Consider the following 23,951-nt stretch of genomic DNA (forward strand, 5'->3'; position numbering starts at 1 on the left):
TGGGTCACACCTTGTCTCAAAATGCAAACTGGACAGTGCCTGAGAAATGACACCTGGGGATGATCTCTGGCTTCCACATATGTACACACATGCATGTGTACCTGCACAGACATATGTGCATGCATACACACACACACAGGCAGAGACAGAGAGAGAATATGATTTAAATAACACAAAGTGAAATTGATAATATTTAGAACTATATAGTGCATTTTAGAATGAGTGTTTAATTGTCCCCAACTTTCCTGAAAGCAGTCAGATGTCTTTTACTTGTATGGACCCAAGACTCATCAACCATGAAGATATTGCTAGCTTCCTAAGTCAAAAGAATTGGTTTAAACATGTTGATAAGGCATTTTGATTCTTTAAGTGTTAGGGAAACAAGTGAGAGAATTTGGAGAGGGGCCAAACTACATAATGACTGAGTTTGAAAATGAAGTTAGTTTGGTAGCATGATTCTGTTTAGAACACAAACTCATATTCCTGCCTGTCAGAAGAGCAAATGGATTGAAACACACAATGGTGTCTTCTTTCCTGTGCTATTCCCAGACCCTGAGAAACACTAATTTTAACTCTTTCTTTCCTGGTTTCTACTGCAGCTTCATAATCACTTATTTAACATAGGCCATATGTTCAAAGCCTCTTTCCATGTCAGTACATGGAATTCTGTCTATATTGTTTTGACTACAATATTTTGTTGCACGATTATGCTCAATTGATCGGAACAGTCACAATGGTGTATAGGCACATTAATGTGTGTATAGAATGCAAGGCCCCAACTAGGTTGAGACACATGAACCAAGCCTACAATATGGCCTAAGAAACAGGGACCCTCTTAAACTATGTACCTTAGCTCCTTGCTAGCCTCACTGTGATTCTGTGCTCTCATGACATTTGACCGTATTACAGTGGGTATCCTTTCAAAAACATTATTTTCTAATTGTACACTTGTATTCTCAGACGATTCCTGTCGTTGGAAATGACATGCCAGTGTCAAGTACACCCTACTGCAGTTGCCTCATTCCCCTGTCTCCCCCAGGCTGTTGTACTCACCCATGCTCTCACGTGACTCAGAGTTCACTAGGCTGTTTGGTGATAATTAGGCATTGGAAAAATAAAGGTTTTAGGAAAACAATGCCTGATATGAATACACATTAATATTCAAGATGTTGGATGCTTAAAATAATGTTGCAAATCCTGCGGAATATTCAGGAAAATGAAGAACAGCTCATGTAAACCATGCTTATTCCAAAGCAGTCATTTATCCGTGCTACCTTCCTTTGATCTATCTCTTCCATGTACCAAGAAATGTGTTTAGATTTCCCTTCTGGAGTTGGATATGACACGTTTGGGGTGTACTTGTCAGAATATTGAGGTCACCCTAACTGAGACCAGGAATGCAGCAGGGATATGTCCAAGAAGATTCCAGGCATAGGTACAGAAAAAGACACATGAGAGCCATTCCTTAGTGTCAAAACTGTTCACTGGGTTGTTATAAATACTTCTGTGAGCTAGAAGTTGCCAAGGCAACAGTCCCATTAATGAAGAATAACCCTCATTTATTATCAGTGCCTGAATGATCTTTTTTTTCCTCAATAAAGTATCCCCAGCAGTCTAACACCGACACACTTGGTCAACCTACTCAGCTTTCCTTTCTAGGCAGACAACTGTTCAGCCCCTTTCAGTAGTTATGCTTCCTTCCTCTGCCACTGGGACCAGAACTGGAGGGAAAGAAACTCAGCAAACTGTAAAGGCAGTAAAAATATTAATTTATAACAATTACCTAATAGAAAGTAATTGCCTTTTTGATATATGCTTTGACATAGGCAAAGCCTGCAAATGACCATGACTCAGTTGTATTTGAACGAGCCGGGTCTTTAAATTAACTCATCTTTATGATTTAATGGCTCATAGCCAACATATTTTTTTAAGTAAATGGAGTGTGACATTAGCGCTTCAACTCCACCCCCCAACCCCAGTCAGGATATAAATTTTAGCTCCATTTTATCATACACACGCAGGATATTTCAGAAAGGCAGCTGTAGCTAAGATGGAAATCTTTTGGAACCCCCATTGTTCTGAAGAGTTAGAGAATAATTAGAGAGATGATGGTTGGGAATGACTGACTACCACAGCACTTCCCAGAGGGAGTAGTTTATGGGCAGAAGGAAATATTTACCCAGAAAGAATATTGTGTTATGCCAAGCGGTGGTGACACACGCCTTTAATCCCAGCACTTGGGAGGCAGAGGCAGGTAGATCTCTGAGTTCGAGGCCAGCCTCGTCTACAAGAACTAGTTCTAGGACAGGCACCAAAGCTACAGAGAAACCCTGTCTCAAAAAAAAAAAAAAGAATATTATGTTAGTTACTGATTGACTGCTATGACAAAACCTGACAAAAGCAACTTATGGAAGAGAGGTTTATTTTGGCTCGCAGTTGGAGGAGACACAGCCCATTCATGGTGGTCGCCTTGTATGCCCAGCCTAAAAGCAGAGAAAGTGAATGCTGATGCTTAGGTTACTTTCTCTTAGTTGTTTTATTTTTGTTTATTTGTTTTCTGTTTTTATGTCCCTTTTGTGGTGATTGAACCCAGAGCCTTGTACATTTGTACATTCTAGACAAGAACTCTATCATTGCGCTCCATCTCCATGCTTTCTCCTTCCTACCCAGCCTAGGGAGTGGTGACACCCATATGCTAGGTAGCCCTTTCCTCCTCAGTAAAAACCCTCTGGAAACACCTTTGCAGGCATCCCCAGTGTGTCCCCTAGATGACTTCAAATCTAGTCAGGTTACAATGAAGCTGAACCATCACAAATGCATTGTCCTCTCCGTTCTTGTCCTGAGCTTTGTCAAACTGACTAAATAGAAGAGCTTACCTCTCACCTATCTTTGATGATCCCAACAACCCTTTCCTGTCTAGACTGGATGCTTGTTATATGCTTCCAGCAAGTACTTCATTGCTTATTACTCACACGCATGAATTTTTCTCTGACTTCACATCTTGTTTTGTTAATCCCGAAGATGGGAGGAGAAGGACCACCAATCCAAATAATCTTGGCCAAATTAATTAAAGGAAACAGTTAATTAAAGGACACTTTTTTATTCATGTACATGGGCTGCCTCCCCCTAAGCCTGGGTTTGAGAGGTAAGCACTGGATATGAAGAAAACAAGGCTTTTGTAGCTCAGGAGTAGGGTGAAGTGTGAATCTATTTAGTCTTAACAATAGAAACCCAGATATCAAGGCCGAACGCTGACAGATCAGAAAAGAGGAACACCCAGCCACTGGAAACTTCAGAGCAAATGGCTGGGATCCTGTCTCTATGAATCTTCAGACTGAATTGAGGAGATTCACCTTTTATTACTGTCTCTACCTCCCTAGTGCTGGGATTAAAGGCGTGTGCCTCCCAAATACTGGAATCAAAGGCATGAGATCCCAAGTGCTGGAATCAAAGGTGTGAGCCATCACCACCTGACTCTGTTTCTCTTTTAGACTGGTTCAGTCTCCTGTAGCCCAGGGTGGCCTTGAATTCCTGATCTTCCTGCTTCCTCCCAAGTGCTGGGATTAAAGGTATGCGCCACCACTGCCTGGTCTCTGTGGTTCACTAGTGGCTCACTCTGCCCTCTGATCTCTAGGCAAGTTTTATTTGTCAGAACACAAAAGAAATATCATACAACAGTAGGGGGTTTCCAAATGAGGGATTTGATAGGCAAAATAGACAGGGTTACAGGACCATAACATAAGCATAACACGTTGGTCATAATTATCTCCTCAAACAAAGACATGATTGCAAATTGATCATAACGACAGGTAGTCATAACAAGATAACCATAACAACCCTTTTGAAACAAAGGTAGGATTGTGACATAGTTATTAGCTTTTTTAAAAACAAATGCCTTTCCTGAAAGAGGCAGTATAGAACTGCTTGTAGCTAAGATTACAGGTGGAACATAGGCCAATCCTTGAGAAACAAAAGTTTAATCAAAAACAGGAATAAACCTAGTTTGTCTTTACTATAAAATGGCTTTTAAGCCTAAGATGAAAGCAAGCTAGTTCTTTAGTGTCTCCTGATTTATACTTGACTTGGTTGATAGATACACAGAGGTGCTCAAAGAAATACATATATGTTTTATTACTTTTATATGTATACATGCTTTTCTTACATGAGCATAAGATTCCCTGCAACTGGAGGTACAGACAGTTGTGAACCGTCATGTGGGTGCTGGGAATTGAACCTTGGTCCTCTGGAAGAACAGTCAGTGCTCTTAACTGATCTTTCTAACCCCTCAAAGAACTTTTATTTCATTTTTGTTTGTTTGTGTTTTGAGGCAGAGTCTTTATATGTAGTCCTGACTGTCCTGGAACTCATTATTGTAAACCAAGCTGGCCTCAAACTGAGTTCCTCCTGTGTCTGCCTCCTAAGTGCTAAGATGAAAGATGTATGCCACCACACCTGACCACAAAAAAATTCTGATTGTAAAGATTGTAAAATTAAATAATAAGTCTCTATTTTATTTAGTTATATCTTTTCCTAATAACTTTTTAAATAATCTGATATGGAAAAACGTGACAACTGATACAGGAAGAAAAAAAACCACTTTTAATACTAGCACCTAAAGATAGCTTCCATGACTATCCATGAGTTATTAGTATCATTCATAAGGATGTTTTTCAAAATCTTAAAAACCGTTCACTATTCCGAGCATCATGATGCATGCTTTTAATCCCAACATCTGGTGGGCAAGCAGACACATCTCGTGAGTGTGAGGCCAACCTGGTCTACATAGTGAGTCCTTGTCCAACCAGGATTGCATGGTGAGCCCTTCTCTCAAAACCAAACAAGCAAAACATTCATTGCATAATCACATTTTCTTCTCCTAAGATAGAATCACACAGGGCTGAAGTGATAGATCAGGGGATAGGAGCCAGCATTGCTCTTGCAATGAGCTTGGTTCCCTGCACCCATGTGAGGAGCCTCACAGTGCCTGTAACTTGAACTGCTGGAGAGCCCATGCCTTCTTCCGTCCTACACAGGCACCTGCACTCATGCACACAGACACACACACACACACACACACACACACACATATACACAAAATTACAAACAATACAAATAAATCATTTAAAAAGATGGAGCCACACTATAATCTTTACTGACTGTGTAGATACAAGTAACACGTGCCAAGTCCTGCAGGTCCCAGGCGTCCCAGGCCCTGGGTTGTGTAAAGATATGATGAAAGCGATCGGGCCAGGCACACTCTTCCCCTATGGCAGTTCCAGCCATTTAAAACCAATCTGGTGTCCTAAACCTTAGCTTCTGACCTGCCCCAGGCACAACTTTCAGCACCAGCGTATGTGTAAGTTTCTTTGAGGATGGTAGTTCTGGCTTCTTTGCGCCCTTTCCTACTGGCAGTGGGACAACAGAAATGACTTATGACGCAGAAATCCATGAGAACCAAAAGGCGCAACAAAGAAACGTTCTGTACTTCGAAGTTTATTTTTTGCTATGATACTGTAGAGGGGTCATTTGAGGTGTTGCCTTAGCCTCCGCTCACTCCTTGTAAGCACCGCTAACCATCCCCAGATAAGCCTGACAACAATGAGCAGCGAGAATCAAAACCTTATGTACCAAAGATAAACACATCATAGAGACCTTGGCTATTTTTAAAAATGCCAGTAAAGACCGTGCTTATCATGGTGGGTAGATGGGCCTCCCACATCTCAGGCATGCCCTCCCCCCATAACTGCATTTTCACGTTCATCACACGGGAGCATGCTCACAAGGCCCCCTCTACGTATCGCCAGGAGATGTTCTGTCGCCAAAAAGATGAAACCAGGATAGATATCCAATAGTGTTGTCTGGAAACAGAAATTAAATAAGCTTTGCCTTGTTTCTGAAGATAGAGGGAAATGTGGCTCAAGTTGGTAGATTCTGACATGACATGCTTGAAGTTCCAGGTTTGAGTTCCCAGCAGATCTATAATCCCAGCAACTAGGAAGTGAAAACGGGAAGCTCGGATGTTCAAGATCATCCCCTGGTGAAAAGTTTGAGGCCATCCTGAGCTACAGGAGACCCTGCTCCCAACCCCAAATAAAGTAGTAGAAGAAGGCAGATACCTAAACTCTCAATTGTGGTAGTTAGAAGGATAGAAAGGCCTGCTAGTTTTCCATCAGTTTCTTATAAATCAACTCCATTGGCTGAGCAGTAAATAATTTGCCCTCAATTCACATCCCACCCATGCCAACCCATTCCTGTGTCCATCTGCCCACCAGTTCTTAAGTATCTGGTATCTGTAATGTGTCTGGTGGTAAATGGGGTAGGGTTGGAGATTTAGAGAGGGTGGTGGGACTCTGGAGGAGACACGTGGGTGGGTGGGGGGTTGAGAGAAACAGGCAAGACACCGTCTTGAGGGCTGTGAGGCACTTTGGGAATCTTGAAGAACATCTCTATTCAAACTTCTCAACTTACTGATACTGTTGGTATTACCTGGGTGCCAAAGTTATCTGGGGTTCATTTCTGCCCTGATTTTAAGGATGGGCATCATCTCCATCTATTGATTTTTTGAGCCTTCACCATGAAGCTGGCTTCGGGACTTAATTTCTTATGAACTAGTCTAAACCACAGGGAGTGGGGTTCATAGCAAGCAGAAAGTAAGTAACGGTCAGCCATTTGCTGCATGCAAGTCCTCATGGCTCACTGAAGAAGACAGAAAAGAAAAACTGAATTCTTGACTCTTTGGGGGCTTTCGTCATTGAGGAAACACTGTGACAACGAAAGCCAGTGCCCGCTAAAGAGAGGACAGTAGCCCTGTCCGTAGATCTGACACTTGCTAACCCTGTTAGGAGCTTCACTAGTCTCCCTGGATCTTGGTTTCTTTCTCAAAGAGATGAAAAGGGTGTGAAAGGCAGGCTTAGAACATGTGAGCATGTTTCTCATCCCAAACTCCTTTAAAAAAAAAAGAAAAGAAAAAAGGTTCTTGGGCTCTTGGGAGACTGGGACTGACCGGGACAGGAGTCATGGCCCTAGTGTTAATGAGGGTGTGACTGTGCAAGACTCTGGAGGCCAGGCAGCATTCTGGACTCTATCCAAACCCCTTTCAAGAAACAAGAACCTTTGACGTGGTTCTGAGAGGGGCGGTGTGAGGATGCTCCTTTATGTGAGGAGAGCATCATGCGGAGATAACATGCGGTGTTCCCTCCTTGGCCCTTGTCTTGAGATCTCAGCACTGTTCCCACGGTTTCCCCCAGGCTTTCCTTGTCTTTCCTTTCGCTCCCCTACGGTGCTCTCCCATTATGAGGCTGTCTCGATCTCAGCCCAGAGTGCCAATTACTCATACTCTTACAAACACTTCTGAGAGGTGAGATTTCCCAACTCTGGCTTAGCCTGTGTCCGCGTGTCCTCTTCCATCACTGAAGTTCTGGAAAGTCAGTCTTTCTGGTAATTTTCAGAGCCGTTGTTAGCCAGACACGATTTTACCCAGCCCCTGGACCTACACTAATCCCATTCATGTTTGCCAAACTTGCTGGTTTTCTGTACTTCGGGCCCCTCCCTTGGGAACTAAGAAGGAATCAGAAATTAGAAATTCTTGTACCAGGACTGGGGAGGTGACTCAGTGGGTAAGAGTGTTTGCCATGCAATCATGAGAACCTGTGTTCAAATCTGCAAGGCCCATGTAAAGAGCCAGGCATGGCTGTGTTTGGCTATAACCCCTGCATTGACAGAGACAATTGCAGACGCATTCTGGCAAGTCAGCCTAAGCACAAAATGAATTTTAGGTTCAGTGGGAGATCCTCTCCCAAGGGAGTGAGGGAAAGATGGATTGAAGGATGACACCTGAGTCTCCACCTCCCGGATGTGCATGCACACAGTGTCTGTACACCCATGTGATTTATTACACTTGTGTACACACAACACACGTATACACCACACACACACACAGCTACTCACATATAAACACATCAATAAAATCATTTTAAAAGAAAAAAGAAATTCTTAGCTAGGCATGGTAATAGTAATCCTTGTATTCAGCAGGCAGAGAGGGGCAGATCTCTCTCTCTGTGAATTTAAGGACAGCCTGGTCTACATAGTGAGTCCAGGGCATCCAGGGCTATATAGTGAGAACCTGTTTTTTAAAAGAAAGGGAGGGATGAATGAAGGAATTCTTGTCTCCACTTTCTTGCTTATTGTCTGTTGACTCTGGGCAAACACCTTTATCCTTCCTCAAGGGTTGAGTGGCATATCTCCCCTTGGATAGACTAAGCACATGGTTCCAAAGTGGGTGCCCTCTGAGTTACCTTGCCAATTCAACTACTGATGAAAATGAAATAGGCATGGAAGAAAAAAGGAGTCTGGACACCATTTAAGCCGGTGGTTTTCCTGTGTGGCACAGGAAGAGCAGGTATCTGGGACCACTTGTAGAACTGATTCAGGAACTCTGAGTGAACCTGTGCACTCAGGTGAGATTTAGCCAACCCCCTGACTGATTCTCATGCCCACTGGAGACACGGAAACACTGGCTTAAGCCTTTCCTGGGGTTGGTAACATGTCAACCCAGATGTCTTCCGTCACAGGGCTTTGTATGCTAAAGTTCATGTTCACGACTTCAAGGTTTTCTTCAAACAAAATCATGAAACAGGTGAAATCTGTCCTTGCCTCCCGTCCATCTGTCATGTCCCCTCTTTACCTCTTTACTGGCTCAAACTCAAGGGATTTCCTCAGGGAAGACCAGAGGGGACTGAAGAATGGATAGCCCTGAAATGCAGGTTTTCTAATTATGCATGTAAAACATTGACTTAGAGAAGCCAGTGGGGATTGCACTCTTGGTGGCCTGCCCAGGACCTGGTCACATCCCTGAGGGGACAGATACCCTGCACCTTGTCCTTGATCATAGAAGTAAGAGGGTCTTTTTCCTTTGGGTCCTGGAAAAGAAGGTTCTAGAAATGCCGTCAGCACTGCATCCTGGATAGATACTCTTTTGTCTTCCAAGTCTTGCCCCTGCCCTTTCCCCAAATTGTGTCTGTTTATTTGGCTACGAGCATGGGACTCTGCAGCCTGGAGCTTTTCCAGAGAAACTCTACAAAGACCCGATGAGCACACAGAGATCAGCTGGGCTTCCCCAGGGCGCCAGCCCTCTCCCGAGAGGATTAGATGAAAATAAGGCATGTTTAGCTGCTGTCTGCTTGCCTGCCCCCAAACTTGCTTTGACCCGATCCCAGGGACTCATGCTCCTTTGCTTCTCCTGCAACCACAGAACAGGATCCACTAGCTGTCTTGAGAGCCCCAGCTGCCAGAGTGTTCTCGGTGATAGACTTCAAATAAAGTATCAAGCTTTGGCTTTAGCAGAATGACCCATATCCTCTCTGCTCACATGTACTCTCAGACAGAGAGATACGTGTTTCTGTGCCCAAAGATCACGGAACCTGTCTCCTTCAAAGGTCCCTCAAGGGCTCCCAAAGCCCCACACAAACATAATAGGCAAAGTCAGCAAAAACCCTTAAACCTTTGGTCGTTTGTCATTCCCCAAAGTCCCTACGTTTGACTTTTTCTTTCACAGTGTGTCCAACAGCCTGTGTGAGCCAAATGGTCCCCTTTCCAGTTACCAGACTCAGCAGGTTCAGAAAAACTACCCCTAAATCGCCTGCTGTCTGGTGAGGGGAACTAACAGAACTTTCCAGAAGGAAGAAGCAAATGGGTCAGAACATCTCAAATGTGTGAATACATGTAAAACCGATGGAATTCTAAGTGAGTGTGCCTTTGAGTTTGCTAACTGTGCCCAGAGTTCCAGAGAACTGGGAGAAGGACCTCAAATCACCACTAAAACATTTTCTACATGAGTCAAAAGAAAGATCTGAAACAGATCTCCACCCCACCTCAACCCTTATTGTGGAGCAAAAGGCCATTTGCAGGAAGGGACTAATTAATTGAAATTGCCCTTCGTCCTTATTCAGACCTGCCAGCAAACTACTTCGTTAGCAGCAGGCTCGAAGTCGTTACTGGGGAAAGTAGAAAAGGCTAATGACAGTGTTCATTGTGGGATGGCTACAAATATATATACATACATACATATATTGTTAATGCCACCTCTGAGCTGCCGGTTCAACTGTCGAAGTTGGGCCATCCTGAATCACTGTTACCATGGCAACCGGAAGTCAGTCTACTGCTTGTCACGGATGGGGATGGTACCTCTGCGTTACCGTTGCCGAGAGAAGCGCAGGTATTTTATTTGTAGCCGAGCCCTGGAAAGTTGCATTTGGTAGTCCTTTTGAGAAATGTGGTCATTAGACAGCAGCAGGAGTCTTTTTGAAGCTCTGAAATCATGTTTTGGTGGAAGAGCATCTCAGCTCAAAGTTTCAAATTTGTGAGTCGTAATGGCTTCCAGGCTGGTGAAATTTCAATACTCTGCTCTTTGCTGAGATACATGAGATTTTTAAACAACTTCGCCTCAGCCATGAGGTGACAAGACAAAGAGAAGGGACAGCGGTGAACTTCAAAACGACTTCCAGAAAACATTTACAAGCCTCGGTCTGTTATGTTAATGAAGGGTTGAATCTGTGATTTTTGAAAGAAGTGGCCTATCAATCAATTTTGATTTGAATGCAAACATTTTTCTTGGTGGAAGAAAATCCTTAGATGAGAATTATGGTAAAATTTTAAAACAAAAAACATAAAACAAAACAAAACAAACAAACAAACAAAAAAAAAACCCCTGATGGTTTGTGAAAATTGCAAGACATCAAAATAATGGCTAGGATAACAGAGATTTGCCGTTGCCAGTTTGGTTAATATATTTACCCTCCTAGCTTAAAAAAGAGTTCAATGTTGTCACTGGCGTGAAATTAACTTAATCTTCCCATTGCTATTCTAGCATTAATCTTCCCATTGCTATTCTAGCAATATATCTCGAAAATGTATGAAATTGATTCCCGCCTTTGCTACCAGGAAGTCAAATTCAGTTCAGCAGATATAGAAGCTGCCATGCACAGGCAGGAAGCTAACAGGCGCAGCTTAGAAAAGAAATTAGCAAACAAAAAGAATATTAGCATTAGTATAACTCAAAACCTCGTGAGGCTGAACCACTCTTTTCAGGGAGGTTTCCTTCAGGCAAATGAGCAAAGAAACCAAAAGGAATGGGGGAGGGGAATCTTGCAAAAGAGAGGGAGCTCTCAAGTGGGAGAGACTCTGTGTATGTAGGGGTGGGTAGCATGTGGGAATTCTTTGAATTCAGTCTCACTGCAAATATAAAATTACTCTAAAAAAAAAAAAACAAAAAACAAAATCCAAGGTCAGGCGTGGGGCTGCGTGCCTGTCATCCCAACCCTTGGGAGAGGAATGCTGCAGGTTTCAGGCTAGCCTGCGCTACAGTGAGTTCCAAACCATGTTGCTGCAGTCTGAGACCCGGTTAATAAAAAGTCCTCTCTAATAATCAAAGCAAAAAGTCCATAATCTAAAACAGTGTTGGTAACTGACAGGTGAATTCCTCCCAACCCATAGAGTCTTGCCTGAGAGGAAATGAAATAATCAGAAGGATATGAAACAGGAGAAGAGAAGCCATAGGCTGTCTCTCTCTGCAGATGGATAAGCTCTGTGTCTGGGCTCTGCCCTGGAGAAATTACCTGAAACCGAGGGCACTAGGCCATTCGAATGGCATATGTCCCAGGTAGATGGAGTGAGTCTCCGTCTAGGCTGTGGACCAAATCCCCAGGATGAGGAACACCCTGAACCTCTCATAACTAGACACTGACTCCACTGAGCATCTCCTACGAGGGCTCCTTCTCATCATGCGCCCTTTATTCTTCTCTTGACTGTGACCAAATGCCTGACAAGACGCGGCTTAAGGAAGAAGGACTTGTTTCAGCCAGGCATTTGGGGGATATAGCCCGTCATGGTGGGGAGGTTGTGAAAACAGGAACAGCTCCCAGCAGTGATAGCAGGCCTACGAGGAAGCCAAGGTGCAGTAGACTGTCAACCTCAGGGCCCATTTTACAAAGACCCACTTTTGCTAGCTAATCCCCACCTCACTAAATAGCCCCACCAGCCCTATATGTTCAAACACATGCTCCTATGAGAGATATTTACTTCTAAACCATAGCACACCGGGCCCTAGAAAAAGAGGTAGATCATAAAGATTTTGCTTCCAAACCGCTGCTTGGAGAGGAAAACACACTGATCTCCAATATGGCTGCAAGAGACCCATGTTTTAGGAGAAGGTTTTAAGTATCGGTGTGCACACAAAATAATGAGCAAGATCAAAAGAACCAGCATGGTGGCACAGCAGGCAAAGTAGAAGGGCACAGGCTCATGTTTTGTGTTCCTCTCCCTTACTGTAATGAAATATCTAACAAGGTAAGCAGAGTTTCTGATAGATCAGAGCTATAAGAAGTTGAGGTACCAGAATCCTCTTCAAGGAGCCAATAACCTAAAAGCCTCCCATTGGGCCCCACCATTTCTGCAGCACCCTTCAAACTAGGGAGCCAGCCCTTCACACATGCAATAGGCCAGGCAGTCCTGATCCAAACTTTAGCGCCCTTGAAGAAAATTAACTAGGGCACAGAAACAAGGTCCCATGGTGACTTGATCAACGTATAACACACTCTAAGACATCGACAGGGATAGCAAATCAATTTTTGAGAGCTTTTTAAAACTAGGTGATGAAGCCATGTGGAGGAAATAAAAGGCAGAGAGTGAAGAAATGATATGCATGTTAAAAACAGTAATTTAAATAAATGTCAGACATGGTAAGACATGCCTTTAATCCCAGAACTGGGGAGACAGTGGCAGGTGGCTCTATGAGTTTGAGGCTAGCCTGGGCTACAGAGTGAGTTCCAGGACAGTCGGGGCCACACAGAGAAACCCTGTCTCAAAAAAAAAAAAAAAAAAAACTAACAAAGAAACAATAAGTATATAAGACTTGATAAAACTGTATCTATTGTCAATGGGGGGGGCAGGGAGGGGACACTGTTCATATGATCCCAGTGAGCTCAAATCACAGACCAGGAAATAAAAGAGAGACTCCAGAAGACACAAAGACACTCCAGTATTATCCCCTGAGGACTGCCGTCAGAGTCCTTGGATGCAGACTCTCACAAATGGAAGAAAAGACTTGAAATGTGCTATAACGAAACTTCTGGAAAAGGAAAAGGAGGCAATTATACGCAAAAAAATATAATATAGGAGGTTCAAAATGCAAACATGTCTCAGCTAGGCTCTTAAACCCCAAGGATGAAGAAGTTACTCTTCCAACCAGAATAAGCAAGTTTCCTTCGGGGAAGAAAATCACCCAGCTGGGCTCGGTTCCAAAGCAATGCTCTCAGAAAAAATGGGAGCAGGGCTGTGAAGACAGCCCAGGTGGTAAAGATTATCTGGTATTTTTGCTAAAACTTCAATCGTTGAAACATCTTGACTTAAAATAAAAGAAGAAAAAGATGATCCTAGGCAGGGGCAATGGTTCAGGCAATAATGTGCCTACCATGCAAACTGAGGGCCTGAGTTTCCATCCCCAGCACCTAGTTGAAAAGCTGCACTTCGCTATGCCTGCATCCTTAGCCCTGTTGGAGGAGGGGTGCAGGTTAGAAACTGAGAGACGAATCCTTGAAGATTATTGGTCAGCCAGCCTGTCTCAATTGATGAGTCTCAGGTTCAGTTACTCAAAAAATAAAGAGCAATAGAGGAAGACAGGCAACATTCATCTCAAGCCTTCACACACACATGCACATATGTACACACGCACCCCCACACACACACACACACAGCATACACATATAACACCACACGCTAGTTGCTTTCATTTACTAAAACAGTGATACGACTTTTCTTAAAATATAGACATAATACACTAAGTAGCTTGCTAAGGTTAATTGTAGATGATAGCTATTTAAAATTATTTTTCTTACAATACTTAATTAGAACTGTTTAATTATGACTAAAAGATGAGAAAAAATGACTATGTATTCCAGGACATTCCCACCTATACAAGTCCTTTGTGTTGGGAGTGACGGTGGGGGTGGATTCAGATGATCAGGTCCCAGTGAGACACGTTTTGAAAACTTTGATGGCTGAATTTTTTTTTTAAAGGCAGCATCTCACTGTGTAGCCCTGGGTGACCTGAAGCTTACTTTCTATGTAGATCAGGTTGGCCTCAAACCCATAGAGATCCACCTATCTTTGCTTCTAAGTACTGGGATTTAAAGTGTATATTCCCATGCCCAGCCATGAGTCAAGCCTTTTAACTTGAGATACAAGTCATATATCCTATTGTTCACACTGATAGAGAGAGTAGGATTCTGAGGTTTTTAATATAGACAGGGAGATGTGAAGTCCATCAACTCTGTCTAATTGGGGAACAACCCCCATCCTTGCACGTGTGTGTGTGTGTGTGTGTGTGTGTGTGTGTGAGAGAGAGAGAGAGAGAGAGGGGGGGGTGCGGCGGAGGGGGAGAAAGAGGAAGACAGGGAGATGCAATTGGCCGGATATTTTTATGGATGAGGGTACCTATGGAGGCCAGAGGTCAACTTCAGGTATAGTTTCCCAGCAGCCATTCATCTCCCTTTTTGAGACAAGACCTCACCGGCCTAGAGCTCACCAAATAGGCTAGGCTGGGTGGTGAGCCTCAGAGATCTGCCCGTCTCTGCCTCCCCATGTCTGGGATTTCAAGTGAGCACCCCGTGCCTGACCTCTTCATATGTGTTCTGTGAGCTTAACCCTGGCCCTCCTGCCTGCGCGGCACACTTGACCCACTGAGTCATCAGCCCAGTCTTAACGGCAGAACATTTTCACCAAGCACAAAAGAAGTCGTCCGTGGTCTGTCAGCAGTTTCCCCATTCCTCCTCCCCTGAGCCCCTGCTTCCCATTATCCTACTGTCTCTATAGAGCTGCCTATTCTGGACATTTCTTGCAAATGAGATCACACAGGCACACTCTTTTGTGACTGGCTCCAGTCACTCAGCATAATGTTTTGAAGCCTTGCCTGTGTCACCGCCTGTGACAGCACTTTGTTTTAAAAGCGACATAATAATACACCATCTCGTGGCTAAGTCATTTTTTTTTAAATCTGTTTATGAGTTGATGGACATTTGGTTGGTCCCACGTCTTAGCTATTATGAATAATGAAGGTGTGATGATGTGTTTACAGGTCTTGTGTGAACATATGTTTGCATGCTTCGTGGTTATAGTCACTGCTGAGGTGGGGTGGATGGATGGGCGATATGTCCAATACTTGTCTCAAGCCCAAACACTGAAACTGCTGCCTTCTTTTGTTCGCAGGCGGAGATGGTACACAGTGCTTTCCAGGCCCAGCGGGCTTTCCTTCTCATGGCCTCTCAGTACCAACAACCCCAGGAGGTAAGAGGGCATCATAACAAACAGGACTGCCTAGGGAGAGGGCAGGGTGAGACATCAAAGGAACCGGAAGCGTCATTTCCTTCAATGCTGCCTCTAACTAGTCTGTAATGCAGTATCTCTCCTATCTTTATAGCCTTGGTGACAAATGTCATATATATATAGTGACAAGTTTATGTGTGTATCTGTGTGTGTGTGTGTGTATCATACCTGCTGCAATGACAAAAACCCCTAGAATATATCTTCTCATTGCTGATAAATTATAATCATGGCCAAGCACATACAATGACAATGGCATCATCACTTCAAAGAGCAGCTTACATATGACATCTGTGTCTTGTTCTTTCCTATTTTCACCATGAAATTTTGGTTCCAAATTTGCATTGCCTTATTATCGGGTTGCTGGTCTTTGATTCCCTGGAAATCCTTAGTCTGACTTTGGTGGCTTTTGCATCCTAAGTAGCACGATGTGCTGACTTGGTGCTTCCTAGTGCCCTGTGCTGGCCATGGCTAGGGAACTTGGAAGCAATTTCTGACTCACTGGGTCTTGAATAGGGACTGAGACTCAGTGCCATTCAATAGGCTCCTGAGTGATGCCCTGGCTATAATATACTAATTAGAAACTCCATGGTCTGTAAGGACCTGTGTGTATCCCACCTTGCCTTTCTATGCCACAGGAATGTGGGTTAACCTCTCTTAGAAGGACTGGGAAAATAATTCAGTAGGTAAAGTGCTTGCCTTGCAAGTGCCCAGAACCCGTGGGGAAAAAATGATTATGGTATTGTACACTTGTAATCTTAGCTCTGAGAAGCTGAGACGGGGGGATACCCAGGACTCACTGGCCAACCAGGCTAGCCTGATCTACAAACTCTAGGGCAATGAAAAGCAGTTTTCAAAAAAAAAAAGTGATTAATACCTGAAAAAAAGCAATACACAAGGGTGTTCTCCAGTCTCCAACAGACACACAGAGATACTAGGGGATTTGCCCGCTCACTGTAGCAGTACCTTCCACGTAGTAATTCTGATAACCTCTAATCTATCTTAATGGTTCTGTGTGATGCCCAGAGTAAATCTTAATGCACAAATGAGTAGAAAGGCAAGAGAAAATGCTAAGAAAAGTGACGGTCACAGGGTCTTTTCCATTTTCTGGTACATCATGTAAATACAACCTTCCCATTCTTTACACCCAGGCCCTACCACCAGTAGTCAGACTGCCCACCTGGTATCATGGAAATGCCCACATTTCCTTCAGCAGCGACTCATAATAACATTTTCACCAGACCCATTATGTAATAATGAAATTGTTCAGTAAAATGTAGATCTATTAACAGCCACCAGGACACAAGAAAAGAGCAATTATTCTTCTGATTATCTTGTATCTTCAGTTTGATAACAATTATATCAGTAAAAAAGAAAAATTGAATATCCTTATGGCAAAGTAGGCAATCATTTCTTTAGACTTCTAAAGCAAATTCCTAAAATGGAAACAGTTATACTGGGGATCCAGGACTTGGCCTTCAGAGGACAGCACCAAGTTCCTTCCTAGTAGCAGCCAAGACCCTCAACCCTCTCTAGAAAGTTCTTCCCTGCCTCGCTTTCCAAGGGATGGATTATGCAGTAACCTGAAAATTTTTTCATTAAAAAAATCAACTTAATTGTTTCGTGCTTAGCATATTCTTTCCCCAACACTTTTCAGACCCCTGCTTCTCTCTGCTCACCCAACTTCATGATCTCTCTCTTTCTCTCTCTCTCTCTCTCTCTCTCTCTCTCTCCCTCTCTCCCTCTCTCCCTCTCTTTCCCTTCTCTCTCTCAAAATAAAAATGAAAATCAAAACAAAATCAATAACACAAAAAGTACCAAAACAAAAGTATGCAAAGCTAGTGCCCAGGGACTCAGTTAAATCTCTCTAGAAACACTCTCACGGACACACTCAGAGACTTTGACTGAGGTGGGATGTGTGGTTTCCGTTGAGCCCAAGGTGGAGCAAGAACAGACTTCCCTCCCTGGTACCCCACTCCGTGGGTGCTCGAAACTTAGAACAAGAATTCTTTCCATTGGCCTTGCTGCTTTGCACTGGAGAAACACACTCTGTAAATATTAGATAATGACGAGAACTGGTGAGCGAGTGGATGGGGATTGGGTGGAGCTCGGCAGCGGAGCATGTACCTAGCATTGAGGCCCTGGGTTTTCTCGCGAGCCCAAGAAGAGCGGGAACAAGGGATGTGTTCACACGAGCTGATGCAGTGGGGCTTTGACATTCCAAGACGAGCCACGGTCAAGGACACTGGCTTTGTGTCCTAGACGTAGCATCTACACTTTCCCCTTCTTACTCTGCTGCCTTCTTGGTAAAAGGTAGAAAGATGGCTTCAGAGAAGGTGTGCACTGAAGTGTCCCCTGAGCTTTGGTTCTCTGACTTCTGGTGCAGCAAGACCCCACAGGGTCAGTAGGTAAAATTAGGTAAAATGGAACACTGATTTTTATTTTTGGTTTGTTTTGTTGTTGTTGTGTGGTGCTCACACCTCTGTCTGACCCCTTCCTCTACTCCCTTTCTTCTTAACAAGAGCACCATTCTGGAACTTCGTCTGACAGAAAGGCAGATTTAGGAGGTCACATCCCAGTGGGGAAAGCAGTGTGAGGCTGGGCATTGGTCTTCCCACTTCCCAGGGTGTGTTCTAGAAGCATAGAGTATTGCCACAGTAAAAATGGCCCCTTCTCATGGGATCCATGGCCTATCTGTCCCTTTGTGCTGTGATTTCTTCCTTGTTCCAGGAGGGAGAAGAAACTGCTGTGACTTCCCCTCTCCCTGACATCCAGCAGAGTCTCTCAAAGCTTTGGTAGAGTGAGAATCCCCTGAAGAGTTGTCAGGTTACAACTGGGCCTCGTTTGCAGACTTTCCAGGTCAGTAAGTCTGGAGTGTGTCCCAGGGACCCACAGTTCTAAAGTGTCCCAGAGTAACAGGGAGCCTGCTGGCCCAGGCTAACCCGTGTTGTGCGCCTTGCTCTCCCCATTCTGCCTCAGGCTCAAATTCATTTCAGGCCCTTGAGCAATGTCAGTTCTAGCTGCTTCTAATTACCTGGAGAACTTGCTGGTGGATGAAGTGAATGAAATAAAAGGAGGGGAGGACTTGACGACTCTTAAAGTATGGAGAAGATTTTTTATTGTAGATATAATTGGGAAAAGCAGGCAGAGGGGAGAGTCCAGGCTAAACATGGCCAGCGAACTAAACTGGACCATGAGAGGAGAGAGGAGGAGGGAGAGCAAGAGAGGAGCTACTGGCCAAGAGAGACCATGGTTTCTTCTTTATAAATACTGTGTGTGTGTGTGTGTGTGTGTGTGTGTGTGTGTGCAACTCTTCTGTCTTGTCTCTCCTCGTCTTTATTTGAACTTGTACTCATCACCAGTGGTGAGGATTGAACCAAGGCCTCACACATCCCAGGCAAGCACTCCACCTCTGAGCTGCAGCACCATTCCTTGGCCTCCCACGTTAAGATGAAACAGTCCCCTCTCTGCAGAGAGCAGGAATTTAGGACCCATTCTTTCCTTCCACTGTGAACACAGCCTAAAAAAGTGAGCAACGAAAGGAGGCTCAGAGCTTTGGGTCAGGTGTTTCTTGTCTCTGGATATTCACCCCTCAGCGTAGCCTCTCCTAAGGAGGCTCAGAGCTTTGGGTCAGGTGTTTCTTGTCTCTGGATGTTCACCCCTCAGCGTAGCCTCTCCTAAGGAGGCTCAGAGCTTTGGGTCAGGTGCTTCTTGTCTCTGGATGTTCAACCCTCAGCATAGCTTCTCCTAAGCACACCTTCGTAAAGATTCGCCAGTGCTTGGAACTCTCTTCAAATTTGTTAATATTCACCCATTTTAAACCAAGCAAGTTCTTGCAGGCAATAGCCTTAGGACCTCCAGCTAATGATTTAGGCTCATAGAAGCTACAGAACTCCAGGAAGTATAAATATGCCTGGGATTTGAAAAGATTTAACAACAAATGGCAAATGTTTGCAGAAATAGATGTACTTATCTTCATTTAATCATTATATAATGTATATTGTAATGTATATATGTATTGAAACATCACATTTTATCTCGTAATGATGTATCATTTTTGTGTTCTGATCTATCAATTAAGGAAATGAAGTGTGTGTGTGTGTGTGTGTGTACTTGCGTGTACATTTCTTGATACACTCTTATATATCCCAAACTAATTCTGAACTTGTTATGCAGTCAAATCAGCCTTGAACTCTTAATTCTCCTGCCTCCACTTCCCTAGTGCTGGGTTCCCAAATGGTACCATGCACATCCAGCTCAAAATCTGTAATGGTAGCCAAGAACAGCAACTTATGACTTTAGCCCACCCTGACTTGAATCCCAGGTCTAGTACACATTAATGCAAACATGAGAATAACAAAGTGTTCCTGTGCCTTCAATGTCAAGAATCTTCTGTCTTTTTCTAAGTAGCTACTGGAGAATTAGCCAGGCTAAACCCACCAGATGTTTCCACTAAGGCACTCTAGCCAAGCTTGTCAGGTAGCCTGCCTGGGGTATGGCAATTAACGCTTCTAAGCCATGTTTTCTTATCTTTGAAATATGGATAATAATCCCTAGAGTCATGAGGATTAGATGGGGAAAAAAATGAAACGGTCAGGTGACTTAGAGAGAGTCTAGGAGTAATTTGTATAGCCCAACTGTTCTAGTAAGATGTCCCCAGATCTTAAAGGCTCCCGGGAGTACCCATTTCCTTCTTATAGAAGTTCTACTCTGGTGTTTGACACGGCTCAGCCTTTGGTCATTCAGGGAGTGGCCATCTCCTCTCTTGAGTCCTCTGCCATTGTGAGAGCCTCAGCACTGACTTGGGAAAGACAATACAGGCTTCCTTCTAAAAACATTTTAGTGGGCCAGGCCTGGAAGCAGTATATGTCACCTTCATTTAGTCTCATGACTAAATGAGGCTGCAAGAAACCCTAGAAAACTTAATCCATTAGTATTTATAAAAGGAAGAATTCACAACTTTTCCCAGCATCTAAAACTACCAGAGTGGATCACTTGATCTGGCTGTAGAGAAGTCTCTCTCAGAGCACATATATTGGTTTTCCAGACTCATAAGGGTTTTCCAAGCTAGTACTTCGCTTCCCCAGCCATCCAAAGAAAGATTTTGCTATTAGTTGCTTTTTCTCATTTCCATAACGAAATACCTAACAGAAGCAACTGAAGAACAGAAGGAAGGATTTGTTTTGCCTCCGACTACAGGAGTGCAGCGCATCCTGGCAGGGAAGGCGCAACTGTGGGTGTGGGAGGCGGCTGATCGCATTGAGCCTGCAGTCAGGGAGCAGAGAGATGAATGCTGCTGCAATGCTGCTGCTTAGCTTGTTCTCCCCTTCTTGCTTGATTTGGTTTGGTTTCGTTTGGTTTCGTTTGGTTTGATTTTTCAAGACAAGGCTTCTCTTCGTAGCCCTGGTTGTCCTGGAACTCACTCTGTACACCAGGCTGGCCTCAAACTCAAAGATCTGCCTGCCTCTGCCTCCTGAAAGCTGGGATAAAAGGTGTGTGCCACCACCAACTGCCCAACTGCTTTCTCCTTCTTATTCAACCTGGAGTCCCACCGCATGGGATGGTGCAGCCCACATTCAGGCTAGGTCTCCCCTCCTCACTTAGATCTCTCCATCCCTTCATGTACGCTCTCAACATCGTGTCTCCTAGGTGACTCCAAATCCAGTTGACAATGAAAATGAACCATCACTGCTTTCAAAATCCAACAAATAAATGTGTTGATTACATTTGCATATGAACAGAGTTGCGTGTGTACGAATAACTGGTGGTTTCTTTCACCTGTAGTGAGTCCGTCCTTGTTTGCCCGGGGCTCACCGGGGCCATAAAAAGTCACATTATTGTATACTATTTTGTAATGTCCAAGCCGTCATGTGGCTTTGATCTCAGAGCGTGTCTGGGGTAAATTACTCGATGTTCGTGGCAGGTCTGGACATTGTAAGGGAAAAGCAAATGACTGCACAAAGCCAAACTCCAAAGTGTTTCTTAAGTTCATGCCCAGAAAATGTCGCAGCATCTCTGCTTAATCTTCTTGAAGGACTTAACCATGGTTAGTTACGCTAAGCTCTGCTGTCAGGGCCCTTGTGACAGAGAACACCATGCAATGATTAAAACTGGGATTTTTTTTTTAATGGATTGGGGTGGAGGAGGGCATGGAGACCATAGATTGGCATCCAGTAGCCTCCTAAAATCTCTCTCTTTGCAGTTTTTTTTTCTTTTGTTTTGGTTTGTTTTTGAGAGTTTCTCGCTGAACCTGTTGGTTCCTGTGCTTCCTGACTGTGCTAGGTAAACCGTCCCCACCCCACCCCCACCCCGCAAGCCCCCAGGGATCTCCCTGTCTCTACCCACTCAACACTGGGATTGCAGGGACAGAGCACTGCACCTGACTTTTCCATGAGTGCTGGAGGAGCCGAAATTAGGTCCTCGTGTTTGCACAGCAGACACTTAACTGAACGAGCCATCCACCCACCCATATTTTAATGGATTTTTTAAAATACTTTTTTCATTTATCTTAAAAACAGAAGAAAAAACTGTAATAAAACTCTAATAAAAAAAGTGAAACATGTCCATGTTTTACCTGCACTATCATGCTCGATTGCGTTTTCTTTCCAGAGTCATTTTTTTCCCAGCGTTCTGAATGGACCTTTCTAAGAAATAGCACCTCTGAATCCAACTGGGGATTCTTTTCCAAATCGACCCAATATGCTCATTTCATAAATATGTACACATTTCTGCTCTCACTGTTGCTACCAAATAGGTTGGTTCCCTTCAGGACCAACTCAAAGGCACCCATAGGCAGTAAAGCGTGTTTTTAATTTCTGGAGAAACACTTAAGCTTAAGCTAAATAAAATAAATACACATGCAGAAGGTCAAACATCCATGTCTTCCTGAGAGAGGGCTGGGCGTTACTTGGTTTTGGTTTGGTGTGAAACAGTCTCCCTGTGCATCTTTGGCTGGCCTGGTGCTCACTATATACACCAATTTGACTTCTAAATCATGGCAGTTCCCCTGCCTCAGCCTCCCCAGTGTTGGGATTATAGGCATGCACCACTATGCCTAGTTTGGCAGGTTAGTTCCACTATACCTGGCAAGCTGGTTTTTATAACCAGCAGCCTGATGGGCAGTTTTATGTTACAGATAGAGAAATGAGTCAAAAGGAAGTCTCTGCTTTTTCATATGACTGTTGCTACGCATGGCCCAAAAATGACCTTGATAACTGCACCCTGGCTAGCATTGAAAGCTGCTTCCTGCTTCGGTATAGATGCCGGTTCATGCAGAATAAAACACCCTGGAAGGAAAGAGAGGCGTCAGTTGTATGATACTATCAGGGTCTGCTGCAGTTGGCAGCCTGAAGCTAAGCAGGCAGGACTGAATCCCAAAAGGAAAGCTAATCGCTGGGTTATCAGGATGCAGTGGGGAGGCTGATCCGAAAAGAGAGGATGCTGACAGTCTCCTGCCCAGACTGTTTGCTTTAGCAGCATAAAGCGGCCATGGACTGTGAGCTCTGGCTGAGGCTGGTAGCTTTATAGCTATTTGGAAGCTCAGGGGTTGTGGAGGCAAAAAGGATTTGCTAAGATCCTGTCCCGCTGAACTGTCACTCAGGGTGGCTTTGTTGTTGTTGTTTTTAATCTGATAAGGCACACACATTAGCTCATCTCTCTTTGTGTAAGACCCGAATCAGATAATGAATGGCTGTCCAAAGGAAGTGAGGTGATTATCACGCACTGGGGATCTGGGAGATTATCCGAGGGGTGAAGGTTCACCGAGAAAGATGCCTTCCTTTGTTTTATCTACTGTCTCATCCTAAATTTGTTAGAATTCCAGACAGCCTTGGTGATAAATGATACATAAAGGATAAGACTGTATTTATTTGACTAAGGCATTTTTCATTATCTCTTTTTGTTCTGTGTCAAAATCACTTTGAATTCTTCATAAAAATAATTATCGGCTATTTATCATTCTTTAATGAAAACCTAAACGGCCGCTTGCCTGCCATTGTAAATCCGATATGAAAAGCTGGAAGGGTTGCAAGATCTCTCTCTTAAGACCTGAATCAAAAATCGAATTTGAAAAGAAGTTGCTGACTCATTTACCAAATTTTAAACACCCTGGAAGAGCCTGCTGGGGCCTTTTCTTCAGATGCATTCTTGGCTCCTGCTTCAGCAAGCCATAACCGAAGCGGTCTTTTCTGGACAGAGCTCCCATCGTCTGTGCAAAGCTGTGTATGTGATCCTTGCCAGCAAGGAGAAGGGAATTCCAGCTGGCATTCCGATCTGGATCTGCTGTCATAAATTAGTTAGCCAGGGCACAGTCCGTTACTTTTTATGGTCATGTTCTATATTTGTAGGAGCTGGGGCTGGATCACGTGACCAAACCACCACTTGATATTGGTGTTTGTGTATACCAACAAGGGAGGGCCCGCCAGCATTTCACCGTACCGTGTGTTTAAGGTACATCGTCGGCTCTTAATTGGAAATGCATCTTCTCTGAGTACTAAAATTACAAATAATCCAGAATAAACTTCGTCTAGTTGTCTTCAGAATGAGACAAACTGCTGTACATGCTTCTCATTGAGATGTAC

At 43.9% G+C, this 23,951-nt stretch overlaps 1 protein-coding gene across 1 annotated transcript in view; it reads left to right on the forward strand.

Moving 5' to 3' along the window:
- Cap2 (cyclase associated actin cytoskeleton regulatory protein 2) overlaps positions 1–23,951 on the forward strand; it is a 140,241-nt gene that overhangs the window by 42,219 nt on the left and 74,071 nt on the right. Inside the window, exon 4 of the mRNA XM_048461042.3 lies at positions 15,259–15,336. Within this exon, the coding sequence (XP_048316999.1) occupies positions 15,259–15,336 (78 nt within the window). The remainder of the gene's footprint in view (positions 1–15,258; positions 15,337–23,951) is intronic.

The sequence above is a fragment of the Myodes glareolus genome, chromosome 14 (assembly GCF_982192425.1).
Source record: "Myodes glareolus chromosome 14, mMyoGla1.1, whole genome shotgun sequence".
Lineage (NCBI taxonomy): Eukaryota > Metazoa > Chordata > Mammalia > Rodentia > Cricetidae > Myodes > Myodes glareolus.